General features: G+C 46.7%; 1 protein-coding gene across 1 annotated transcript in view; it reads right to left on the bottom strand.

The window, feature by feature from the left end:
- LOC124303939 (uncharacterized) overlaps nt 1-12,886 on the bottom strand; it is a 37,844-nt gene extending 24,958 nt beyond the window's left edge. Inside the window, exon 1 of the mRNA XM_046761808.1 lies at nt 11,243-12,886. Within this exon, the coding sequence (XP_046617764.1) occupies nt 11,243-12,221 (979 nt within the window). The 5' untranslated portion in view covers nt 12,222-12,886. The remainder of the gene's footprint in view (nt 1-11,242) is intronic.
- Between the last annotated feature and the right edge of the window lie 222 nt (nt 12,887-13,108).

The raw sequence follows: 13,108 nt of genomic DNA, 5'->3' as shown, positions 1-13,108 counted from the left end.
TTAATTTGTCAGTAATGCGGGGTACAAGGTATACTATACTGCAGGGCGTTTAATGCGATGGGATATTGATCCCGGTCTCGGAGCTCGGCACAATGCGGCAGGTCTCAGCGGAAACAAACGAGGATCGAGAAGCGCTGACGTGAAAATGAGCTTTCAGTCGGGAGAAGCGAAGGGTAGGAGAGAGGCAGGGGAGGGCGAAGGGGGGCAAACGGGAACACAGCAGCGGGAAGGAGAGGCTCGCCATCACGGGAAATCGGGCGGAAAATAGGAATCCCGGGGCGCCGCCGGTGACAAATGGTCGATCCCGTCGAGTCCCACTCTCCCATTTTGCAGGGTTGTATTCGCGCGTGGGGCAGTTTCACGGAAAACGCTCGACACAGGCGCCGATCTCCGTCCCCGAAGACGAGATTGGCGAGGTTTCGTAATCGCGGATTTGCACGGGATAAAGTTCAGGGTTTGACCGAGCGTATCGGGTTAAACTTGTGCACACGATCAGCCTTTTACGGAGCACGCAATACCCGCGATCCGCAACGCCTCATTACGGCGCATGTGGCTCCGCGATGATCGCCGGGTCGGTATATCGGCAAATATTGATCAAACCTCAGCCGGTGCAATCAGCCCTGCAGGAGCAATTCACCTCAGGATCATAACCGCGGCTGAACGAGAGGCTAATTGCTTTTTAATTTCGCACCATTGTCCGATTACGTAATCGAGACCGCGGGTTTCGCTCGTCGATCTTCATTTGTCAGTACGTATATTCGCAGTGTTTCTGTACGTGTACCTAATTGCAATGACAGATATTCCGAGGTCACGATCCAGTTACGCAGCTCGGATGAATTTTTCGCGATGTACGGACGTTGTAGAGCGTTTACGACGGATGCCGGACGGAAACAATGGTTCTTCGTGCGAGGAAAATTTTGAAAATATTTTTGATAATTTTTAAATTTATGAGAGGTTATCGTTACTGAACGTGTTACGAAAGATACCTCGTGGAACGAAATTACTGTTCGACAGCGAATTGATCGGAATGCGGGCTATGGATTAAAAACGTCAGCCGAACGAGTGAACGGGGAAAAGTTGTTCAAGTGTGTGGAAAAAACATTTGATAACTCGGGACGTAAAAACCGTTGACGATAATAAGCTGTGGGGCATGGCGAGCGGTAACATTGACAGACACCGTAGAGTGTCAATCTCCCTGACAAGCAGCAGCTTCCTTGTAAACGACGAACTAAAATAACGTAGATTTGATGAAGAAGAGGAGAGAGTATCAGGGGCTTCATTAGGATAATCTTACAAGCTCGTTTCAGAGTTCATCTTTCGACTGACTCTTAACGAAAACCGGACGCGGCCGTGTTGCAGCACGATCGAGAGCCTCCCGGTTTAATTAAAAATTACCTACATATCCAAGCGGGCTTCAGCAGCGCGGAGAGAGCGAGAGAGAGTGAAAGAGAGTAAGAAGCAACGGATCGGCAAAAGACGGGCGCTTTGAGAAAGAGGAGATGATGATCGTCCGGGCTACCGAAACACACCGGAACCTGGCCCGTCCACCTAAATCCAGGGTCGAGCCCAAGATAATAAAGCTACTAGAACGACGGGCGTGCATAACGTGGCCGTGGCATATCCAATGCATATACTTATAGGTGCACATATGTACGTATAACGTACACACACAAGGGTGCACATGTTATATACGTCTGGTGGAGGGAACGAAGTGGACTAAGAAGAAGAAGAAGAAGAAGAAGAAAGGAAGCGTGGTACATAACGCGGCCTATACCTGCAAAGCAAGTGATCCCTGCACTCTCTTACACGGGTGATGGTGTGCAGGGAGGCAGGTTGAAAGGACGAGTGTTGGTACCCATAGGAACCACAGCTGCCGGTACAAGCAACGAAAAGGTAAGTATGTACTGGCGGCCTTTGTCGGCTCCAAGTTAACCTCGTGATTAATAGATTCTCATAGTTTTTACGCGCGCGAACGTCGAAATGTCGAGAAGGAGAAAAATACTAATTTTAGTCAAGTACGGATGTGTTCGCGTGTAGGAAGGCGGGCGGTCTTCGAGTGTGTGCGGGTTACACGCACGCTCTTGATTGCACGGACACACGGAGGAGTCCACCTTACGGGAATTAGCTCGAACTTGGAGAGAATTATGAACAATATTTACGTCCTAGCATAACCGTAAGCCGGGGCACCGCAGTCCTACCTGCTGTATAAGCTATAATACTCTCTATACGTATACCTGTATACATACATGTATATATATATAGAAGCTACCGAGCGGTTGTTGGGAAATATTATATACACACTAATGAATAAGACTAGTTCTTAATGAGGTGAATTCGAGAAAAGACGATAAATTTTCTCCGCAGCCCCGAACGGTGCGTGCACGCGTGTGTGCGTATGTCGTATAATATGAACGCACCGCGTGTGCACAGAGTGCAGGGGATTATAAAAGGGTGTACAAAATGTTCAAGACTCGACCCGTAGACGATTAGAATTATAAAAGCGGTCGAAAGGCAAACTACTTTAAATACGAAGTGTACTACTGCTACTTGTGTGAAATTCAAATATGGCGTCGCTTGCGCCTTCTGTGGAAGTACGATTCGAGGTGTGATCTATACACGCGGCGTATATACGTACGCTTGCGGCGTGTAATACGACTGCGGAACCGAGCGACGTGCTAATGACTACGGAATCGATTAGAGGCTATAACCGTCATTCTCGAGACTCGACCACACGGAGGCTCGGTATCATCGGAGGGGGATAGTAAAACATTAAAACGCCAATTTTAGTCCGCCTCGGCTTAATGGTGGCCTTATCGTTTGTCGCTGTTCAATACGCGTTGGTATCTAATTACCCACCCTTCATCCCCGTACACGGCGATACGTTGTCTTATGGCTATTTAATAATTCGACGGTAAAGACGCGCGGCGTGGAAGGTCTATTTACGAATATGTTCGAAGTAATGTCACTCCTGAGAGGCAATCATGGATATGGATACGCGTGTAAATATAGCCTTGGGTCGGGATACGGTGTTTTACCGCGCGACGAGACCGTACCGGGTAAAGAATATTCATTTCATAGAAACCATCTTTTTATCATAAATTTCAAGCGATATTCCTGCAACGTTCAATTATAGATCGTATTCGCTGATATACAACGCATACTTTACTTCGTTCCTTGGTACATACCTACCTTTTTTCGGTTCGGGCGTAATTTTCAACCGCGAGTGCGGGTTTGCTCCAATTATATTAGGTGCCACCTTGTTTCAAGCATTGTAAACTTAATAAAACGAATAGCACGCGCGATGAACACATTCGGTACAGCGATAACGAAGAAAATCGTCCATCCGCGATGCAAAAGAATGATTCAAGTGTCGAAGAACGATCGGTTGTAAACGCAGTGAATCGAATTTCAGAGTCTGAGCGACACTGGTTGGGGTAATAAATCATCCCGCAGCCCCACCTTGTCCTAATTTGTTACCTAATGTTCATTTGGCTGAAGTAGCATCGTGACTTCCGTGAGTCTGCTAATTGGCTGTTGTAGTTATACGACGTTGAGCAGGTATGAGCGGGAAATGTGTTTGCATACAAACGGTACCGCGAAGTGGGCATCGAGGAAAGAGACGTCGAAGGCGTGAGCGATACAATTACCGCTGCAACTTATTCGTGATTTATCAAATGGTTAACTGCACCTGGTTGGCGGAGAAGCGGAGGTTTTTACTCTCTGTGTTCGGACGGGGTAGCGATGGGTTCGCACTGCGGGAGCGTTAAAGAGAAGTAAAACGGTGGATGCACGGTGAGGAGAAGCAAACGGGAGAGGAAGAAACGCCCGCGGAATAGAGCCATAAACCTTTAGTGTTCGCTATTGCTATTGTTTCGGTTTGAGTTTTAAACTTCCGTTTGAGAGACGAGACGGTGCTCGACGACGACGGCGAGGTTCAAACCCGCAGGAACGCGGTTCGATTTTGGTAGAAGAAAAAACTACGAAGAAAAAAAGGAAAGCAACGGCTACTAGACACCGACGGTCTCCGTGCCTGTATATCAAACTCATTCGAGATGCATCCCCTCCAGCCCGTGTCTACTTCTACAGCGTACAATATATTTCTCCGGTCTTTTCTTTTTCTCATGCAAATCCAAAGGGGATAGTCATCTCGCCACGAGTTTATGGCGGTGCTAATTGCTCGCTGGAAAGAAAGGTGGTAGAATATATGTATATAAGAAGTGAAAAAAAGCTCAAGCAGAGAGAGAGAGAGAGAGAGAGAAAAGAGAGAAAGAGAAAAACTGAAAGAAGGACGACAAAAACAAAGAATGAATAAAGGAAAATATACAGGCGTACGTACATTCACGCCTTCTCGCTGTATAATATTGAAATTGTAAAACCACGGCGATACGATACGATGCGATGCGATCTCATTTTCTCGAGGTGCGACTTCCTACGACTTGCATGGTGCAAGCCCGTTCCCTAACCATTCAATCTCTCTCACCCAACACCTTTTTACCACTTCCCATACCTCTCGACGCCATGTGCTACACTTAACATTGAAAACGTTTTTTCTTTTACCTGCTGATAGGTACTCGAACCGTTGCACGAATCCGCGGACAGCGATAAAATCAGACGATTGAATTTATACGAGAAAACTCAAACCATACTCCTTTCCGCTTTTGCCGATTCTCTCTCTCTCTCTCTCTCTCTCTCTCTCTCATTCACTAGACATAGAAGCAGTAGGTTATATTGCGCGAAATAATTCTCAATTAGTTGCAAATCGTGGGCACTAAGTCGTATTTATGTCTCAGCCACCGCGTGGATTTATATTGGACATGGGGCCGAGATTTATGAGAGTAATTCGTCTCACTTTATCTCACGGTCCGTCCAATCATTCCCTCTCTCTCCCCGAGCTTCCCCCCTTTACCGCCAGCGGCACCAAACACAGCATCCCTTCGGGGGCCACGTGACAATTGACTAACGTTGACGCCGTCGACAAATGCTCCACCTCTGTGGGGGGAAGGGATCATGGGAAACCCTTGACAACAAATAGAAATAAATTTAACCCAGATTATTCTACTGCTGGGGGACGATCGGCCGGATGACAGAATTTCAGTCGATCTTCTCTTGTATAGTCGAGACGCGAACTGCAGGGGTCTAAATTGACCTCAGATACTGCGATTCGACTTTTCGATTAGCCCTAATTGGATGGGAGTGAACTTAGCGTAGGTGCGTGTAAGTCTACTTTGCACACATTTCGATCGATCATGGATCATTGCTGATTTATCAGTTTTTTGTTCAAAGTTTATTTTCATCAAAAATGGAATGCCCACCTGCTCGTGACAAAGTTTTGGTTAACGATAGCATGTAGAAGCTGAGCAGTAATTTGTATTCGTAGCATAACTTACGATTTCCTCGATTACCGAACTTGTTGAGTAAGCCAAAGTAGCCCAAATTTGGTACGCATCTTTCGGAAGCTAAATTCTGAATTCGTCCGCTTTTTGATGTTCTATTTAACTCGCGCTTTCGTTGTTTCTCATTTTTCACACCCCGAATACGGTAAACCACGAAAGATTTTGGTACCTCGACTCGCGAACGTTTTTCAAAACGAACGAAGACTCGTCTTTGTGAATCGACGCGTGAGTTTACCTCAGCTTTTTTAAAAACGACTTCCGAATCTATTTGAATAACGATCTTTGGTTAGCCTCAACCGACGTTGATCGAGCCAACATATTTGTTTTCAACGGATCGATCTAATCGATTCTAAGTATAAAGAGAACCCGGAGAATTCCATCGGCAGTCGTCAATCCACCTGATTAATTTATGTAAAACGGTGGACCGAAGCTTATCGACGCGTCAAGTATTCGCGCAGAGATGTCACTGCAATATCCATATACGCGGGGATAATTATATTCGCGCAAGACAAGAAGCTGCAGCTTATATGCTTCGGACGGCGACGTCTGATGAGCTACTGTCGTTGTTTTACGGTGCATTAGGCACGCCCCGAAGATATCGAAGCCCAGACGGAAGATTCCCATCTCCGGGTGTTGGGTTCCATGAATAACCGGCGAGGCTGTATGGGTACAAGATCCGTTTCTACAGGTATTTTTACGTATGTATAACACTGGAAGTGAAAAGAGAGGAGAAAGAGAGAGAGAAAGAGAGAGACAGAGAGGCACGGCATTGCTGCATTTTTATTTCATCTCATCCACACGGCGTTTAAGCCGTTATGATCATACGTTTATAATGCTATCAGGATCGAACCGAACCGTCTTTGGAACGTGAAAAATTCAATATAACTCGAGCAATTAAAAATAATCGAGTTTGTCGCGGTACGTTTAGCTGGGCTTTTGTTTTTGTCGACTATATTGCAGCAACCTTACCGAATACGAACGTCGATTCGTCAGTCTGGGATGAAACCAGCTGCGCCCTTAATCGCGACAACCCTTCACATTTACGACTTTTCGCACGTAGCGAACGTGCTTTGGTTCGAAAATGTGAATGAGAAAGGAAGAACAAATCTGTTTACATCGGAGTAGATCGCAATGTATTGCGCAAAAAATGAGTAAAGCGTTTGCGGTAAAGCGTATAGCGGAATGTGGCCAGGCGAGACAAAAGACTATTTACTCGATACTCGAGGATTAGACGGTATTTAGTTTTTCTACATTGGTCGAACTTGAGGTCACACGGCCGCGGTTCGATCGCCTTGGTATCAGCTGTGCTTGGCAATTCAAACTGCAACAAACCCACCGTAAGTCCCGGTGGGTGGAATAAGGTCGGAGTGAAGTTCGACGAACCTTCGGTCGTTACTTTTTATAGTCCAAAATAAAATAGGTTACAAACGTGTACAAACTTTACAGTCGATCGGTTTTAGGTATATGGGCCGTGCTTTGGTGCTAAGTACAATTAACAAAACGGAGTCATTTTACTACCTGTCGTAAGAATTCGTGTTAAAGAAAATATGGATCATAGATTTTTTAGGACTTGAACTTGATTATTGGCAGATCTAGTATGAGGATATTTTTTCTATAGTGGCCGATCTCGTTATGCAGAAATCACTTTTTGCCCACACTTCAGATAAATGCAGTAGTTACTTTCTGTTGAAACGCTTAATACGTTATTCAAATTACATCACCGCGAATACGGTGAATGAACCGTACTTTGACCGATACTTAGTTCTAAATATTCTTACGAACAGATTAAATGTTCTTCAACTTATACGTAGGAACGGACAAGTTTCGGAGTTTTCTATTCCTAAATGAATGGCTTTTCGAAGATTCGTTAATTTCAACACCATTGAAGCCTAGGGGTTCCCTAACCAATATTCACGTCTCATGTTAACAATCCTTGCGTCGTGGTGGGCCCGAAATTGGACCCTTTTTGAAACTGACCAAGCCCGTACGTCCCCATTGAGAGACACATGGCGTCGTATGAAAGAAGTACGCAAGGATCGCACTTGTTTGTTGAAAAACAACCCAAGTCCCAAAACAGCGGGGGATCGTCGTAAAATAAAAGAAGGGAAAAAGCGAGAGAGAGGGAGAGAGAGAGAGAGAGAGAGAGAGAGAGAGGGAGAGGGAGAGAGAGAGACACGGTAGTAGGGCGGATCACGTTGGTGTTTTGTTTGGGCGGCAAACTGTCACAACATAGGAAGAAGAAGCAGCGGCCCTCCGAAGTGCAGGGAGGGCCTGGCACTCAAAGGGATTAAGGAGCGGTTGGCATTTGTCTTGCTGGTGGCTCCTTCGGTCGCTCGAGTGCTTTCGTAATTCATGTCATTTTTGGCTCCTCATTCCGTTTTCATACACGGTCAAGTATTTCGCAATTTCATATTAACTCAGTCACTATTTCCTGAAGAAGTTTTTTTAATGTTTTTTTTTTTTTTTTTATACTCGCCATAACTTCATTTACTCAAAAATTTTATTTGCCACAGAATGCATTGAAAATTTTTTTTCCGTGATACACGATTCATCACTCTTATCACCATCCTGAATAAAAGGGAAACGTTTTTTTTTTTTTAGACATTTTTTTGTAGGCTTCGAATATTTTTAATTCATCGTGAAAAAATACTGAATATCGAAATGGTTGAAAACGAGTTTTATAATCAGATTTCCGAATCTTCAAGTTGACAGAGACCATTAATTGAAGTTGAAAATACTCCGTTTCATTTTTGGCAAGAACTTTGTCGATAATTTCTCCAAGTTTTTTCACCTCAAATACCACTATTGACAACATCATATTTGAACTATGGCAGAAAATTTACTCTCTACAAATGTAAAAGATGTACTGAATTGTAGGATCAAATAATTATGTCAAAGATACATATTTCCTGATCATTTGCGTGAGTAGGTATAACTACAGAAAGAAGTGTAACAGGATTCATGTGTGTTGTTTGTTCGAAGACTCGAAAATATCATAAACTCTTTTCATTTCAGATGTTTCGTAATCGTTGTCAACTGTTTCTACATGAAAACGTAAATTTCATGTTTGTAGTGCTTAGGGAAAATATAAAGTAGCAAATAATTTCTTTCCTGCCATGTCATTGCACACGGATGTAACTCTTGGAATAAATCAGGTACGCCAAAGATTAAAGAACGAACGGCCGAGTTCGCATACAAAATACTACATCCACGAACGGCTATACTTTCCCGGAACAATTCAGATTCCGTAACGTGATCCGTGCAGATAATGTGAGAGCAATCAATTTTCTCAAAAGAAAGGTAAAAACGGTAAGGGGAGATGAATAGAATCTCCTCGGAAGATAATAGAAGAGAAAATCTCGACATAAAAGAGGTACTAAAATTTTTGTCAACCGGCGTAACTTTGCCGTGTTTTCTTGCTTTGAGATTTCTTCAGTAGCACTCTCTCTTTCTGTCTTTCGTTGCAGGAGAGCCGTTTGTGAAGCGAACAAACTACGGATGAATGGAAACGAATTAGGTACCGGGCTAATGGCTGGAATATCCTCGAACAGAACACGACGGGCTGTAACAAACGTTGTATTTCGCGATGTAACGAACGACGCGACAAGTTGCTACCATAAATTTTTTAAGGAAATAATTATTATTCCACGTATTTATCCGCGAATACAAGGGTTTATATTTCAAAACGGACTCCTTTGTCTGGCTATGTTAGTCGGCGGATGAATCGATGTCCGCAAATCGATATCCTCGGACCGGTATTCGATGAGGGAGAGTTCACCAGGTTCGATAGGGACAGAGAAGACACAGAATTGTGTAGGAGCGGTGCACCGGCACCGGATAAGAATGCCGTCCGGCGTAAGTATAGATACCATAATAATCAGAAGTAAATTGCAGAGGCGTGAGGCTACCGTGCTGGCCCCTGCGCATCGGGCATCCCATAATCTAATTTGAATCCTGGGAGCGAAAGGGTGAACGGAGCGCCGAGTCTATATGCGTGGATCCTCCGTCCGATGGGGCACGTAGGCTTCCAATAACATTACTCGATCCACCGGACAATACGATTTAATGTAATTCGTAATTTATGTCGGATACCGGGACGAAGCGGCGCGCTCAATCACGTGCTTACCGATCGCCGATGCCGCAATCTTAAGCGTTGGTTATCACTTTTTTCCATCGATACTTCGTCCCGCCGTACAGCTATCAGGGTGGGTTATAGAACGAAAGTATGTCTGTCAAATAACTCGCGAGAAGGGTAGAGGGACGTGGATCAATTTGGAATCGGGGAGTATTCGACGAGCTGAGAATATATCGCGACTAGCGGCGAAGGGGGGAAAAAGAATGAGTCGTTGAAAGGAGAGGCCGCTAAGAGATGCGATGTGTGTACACGAGAACAACGAAGTGGAGAGCAACCGAATTTTAGGCCTACGCAAGACTACCGCATCGGAGCAAATGGGGTGGGGAAGAAAGGGACAGGGATACCTACGTTTACGAGGCGGAGTACGCGTGTGTTACGCGTAAACGGTGCGGTACCCAGCTTATGACGGACGTGCCTAAGGGCAATTCATTATTATCAGCATATGTCGCCTAATTTGCATACGTGGGCAGGAACCCGACTCGGCACGCAACACCTTAAAACCCACCTACCGACTCCACTGCACTTCGGTTCACTTCCGACGGCAACGGCACAAGCAGTAGCAGTCTGTGAAATGTGGTAACAATGAAAATTCGCCTTTCTTTCATGCCAACAAAAACCCGCGATCCGCGTGCGTACGTTACGTCCGTCTTGCGCATTTCCCATTGAATTGAAAGGGGAGTCTCACTTCTTGTTGGTAATGGTGCTGTTGGTGGTTTTGCTGCTGCTGCTGTTGGTGCTGCTGGTGCACCGAAGGTGCAAGATAGGTGGATACCTGGAACCAACGGACGTACGCCAAAGGCAAGCGCCACTTTGCAGAGTAAACAGGACGTGATAAAATTCGCGAGTAAATGGGAAAAATTGGCGCGATGTTAAATTGCCGACCCTGGAGGCAAACCGAGGAATATACGCTCGGCTCTGTCTTTCTCCCGGACTTGCAACGTCGAGGTGCAGAGATAACAAAGCGAGGATCGGGAATGCCGAGTCCATCGGCACTTTAAAAATCAACCGCTCAGTTCGCACTCGCCGACAAAACTTTACCGTTTCGTTTTGAAAAAAACACCGTTTTCTTAATCCTACGATGCAGAGAACGAGGGTTTCGAGCCTCGATCTGCAGCTCGTGTTTGTCGAGGTGCAAAGATCGTAAAATCCAGTTCTCTGCAAGAGGGCACTGGTCGGTGCATCGGTCTAATGGTAAATTATCTAAGAGCGGGATTAAAATTACTAAAGCCCCATTACGATCTCTGTAAAAATAAAATTTTACTGCTCTTAAGGAACTGTGAACCTGAGAACCTCGTGATCATTCATTGTTTATTAGAAGGGGGCCCGAGCGGCAAATTGGTTTACGACGTCTCTTTCATTTTGCGAAAACGTACTATTTCTTCGCTAGTAAAATCGACTGGTATTTACTTGGGCGGTACAACGCTCGGAGGCCTGACGTCAGTCGGTTCCGTTCCGAGAAAAATGTATATCCGATCGCTAAACCAAACTAAAAAGTAGACAACGGATTCCGTTTTTTGTTTTCATTTTTTTTTTTATTTCTCATTCCCTCAATTTCATTTTCTACACCAAGCACAAGTCAACCGGTGACTCTGGGAAGTGTCGCGAGCCGCTGGTGTGACCTCGGCTTCGATAAAATCTCACTTTCCGATCGCTGAAAGGCGGGCCTGAATTTTCCTTGAATGAAAAGTAGAACGGAACGAAAATGTCTAATCACCTTGACTGTGCTCGCCGGCGTCGAAAGTTTTGCTCGTCATTTGAAAGAGGGCGTCCAAAGGACTCCCTTGACCGGGACTCCGTTTGCTGTTCTGACCACCCTGGGAGTTGTGCTGCTGTGGGATTTTCCTCTTAAACTGTTGCATGTGGTGGTGAAGCCCGGGATGCATGCCGTGGTGGAGGGCGTGATGATGGTGGGTGAGAGGATCCGGACTTCCGGAATCTGAAACGGAGCTCCTGCCGGATGACGAGGAGCTACTCAGCGGAGGTTCGCTCATGGATCCGGACATCGACGCGAGGGACATTCCGACGAGGGAGAGATCTCTGGGTCCGGAGTGATGATGGTGGTGATGGTGGCCGAGGTGGGAGTGATTCGACTCGACCGTGTCCCACGGCCTGACGATTTTCGCCTTGGGTCGATGCGACAGGATGTCCAGGATGCTGAAGGACTTGACCCCGCGTTCGTTGGCGTCCCGTTCCCGTTCGTCCTCCTCGTCGGACTGCTGAATCTGTACCATCTTCAGCTTCTTCAGAGGCTTGAAGTAGTCGTCGGGTCCTCCCGTCGTCGGGGTAACGATCCGGTCGTTATCCCTGAGCGTCGTCGTCACGTCCCGTTCGAGGACGCGACTCTCGGCGAGTCTCGCTTTCGCCGACATCCCGTAGTCCGCGTCCCTCGAGTATCTCTCGTCGTCCTCGATCTCGTCCTGGTAACTCCTGGGGCTCAGCCGTTCGCTGTAGTCCTCCCTCGAGGCGCTGTACCGTTCCTCGTCCTCGTTCGTAGCGGCGACTACGAGGGGCAACGGACTCGGACACCCGACCGAGATCTCGTCATCGTCGTCCTGGACCTCGACCCTCCTCGGTGGACTCCGGGAGGGGCTTCTTCGGTGCGCGGGAGAGCCGAGACACCCGGATTTGCGTCCACCGGAGGTCATCGTCGACGGTGACATCGTGCACGTCTCCGTCATCTCGGTGCTGCACATCCCACCCTCCGATTTTCGGAGCCCCGAGCGATATTCCCTTCTTCCTTCTACCTCGCGAGGAACGGTTTGCCAAACACAGTTAATCGATCGACGGATCTACATCCGCGGTCACTGTCATGCGAGGTATGCGGTAATTCACCACACTGACACGTCGATTAACCTAGCACTGTTTATTCGCCGGATCTAATTTACCTTTCGCCGTCTCGCCGCGTCACTGACCATTCAACACTTGCTTCTACGTACGTGTCAAAGTCGTCCCACCCAGTCAACCGGCGTGCAATGTTCACGGTTATCGACAACGACTATCACTGAAACATTCACGGTTCTCGGTGCGAAGTCAAGTCGCGTTTAAGCGGAATCTCGATCATTGACACTTTAACAGACCATGTACGTATAGCTCGCTGATTCACCGAGTAACGATCTCGAGTTCCCGCATGGCGGATTTATTCGTTATTATCGTTATTATCATTACGTTCACACGCCGCGTAAGCCTCGAGGGGAATCATCGATGCTTCAACCTCGCAGCCATTTCGACGATCGGCCCAACGACTGGGTAGAAACGCGAAAAACTTTTGCCCCGCGACGTCGCAACTTTCGAGTCGATCTACGAGTTTAACCGTAAGGAAACGCGGCACTGCCCTCGTGCGTTGGTGCAGCGCTCAAAGCCAGTGGACTCCGAATGATTCGAAGGTTCTCGGGCGGTATTTCCACTTGGAGTCGATGTGGGAGGGAGGCGGCAGAGATCAAAGCTCCTAATAGAGGGCAGGGTCTCTCTTGGTGGGCGTTTACTACGGAGGCACGGCCCACCAATCGGAGACGCCAACAACCCCTCGGCAAAATGACGCTGTTCCATTGGAATTTTTACGAGATGTACTTAACGTCAAGCT

Source organism: Neodiprion virginianus, chromosome 1 (assembly GCF_021901495.1).
Source record: "Neodiprion virginianus isolate iyNeoVirg1 chromosome 1, iyNeoVirg1.1, whole genome shotgun sequence".
In the NCBI taxonomy this organism is placed as follows: Eukaryota; Metazoa; Arthropoda; class Insecta; order Hymenoptera; family Diprionidae; genus Neodiprion; species Neodiprion virginianus.
Note: the sequence above shows the minus strand (reverse complement) of the source record. Positions and strands in the feature narration are given on the sequence as shown.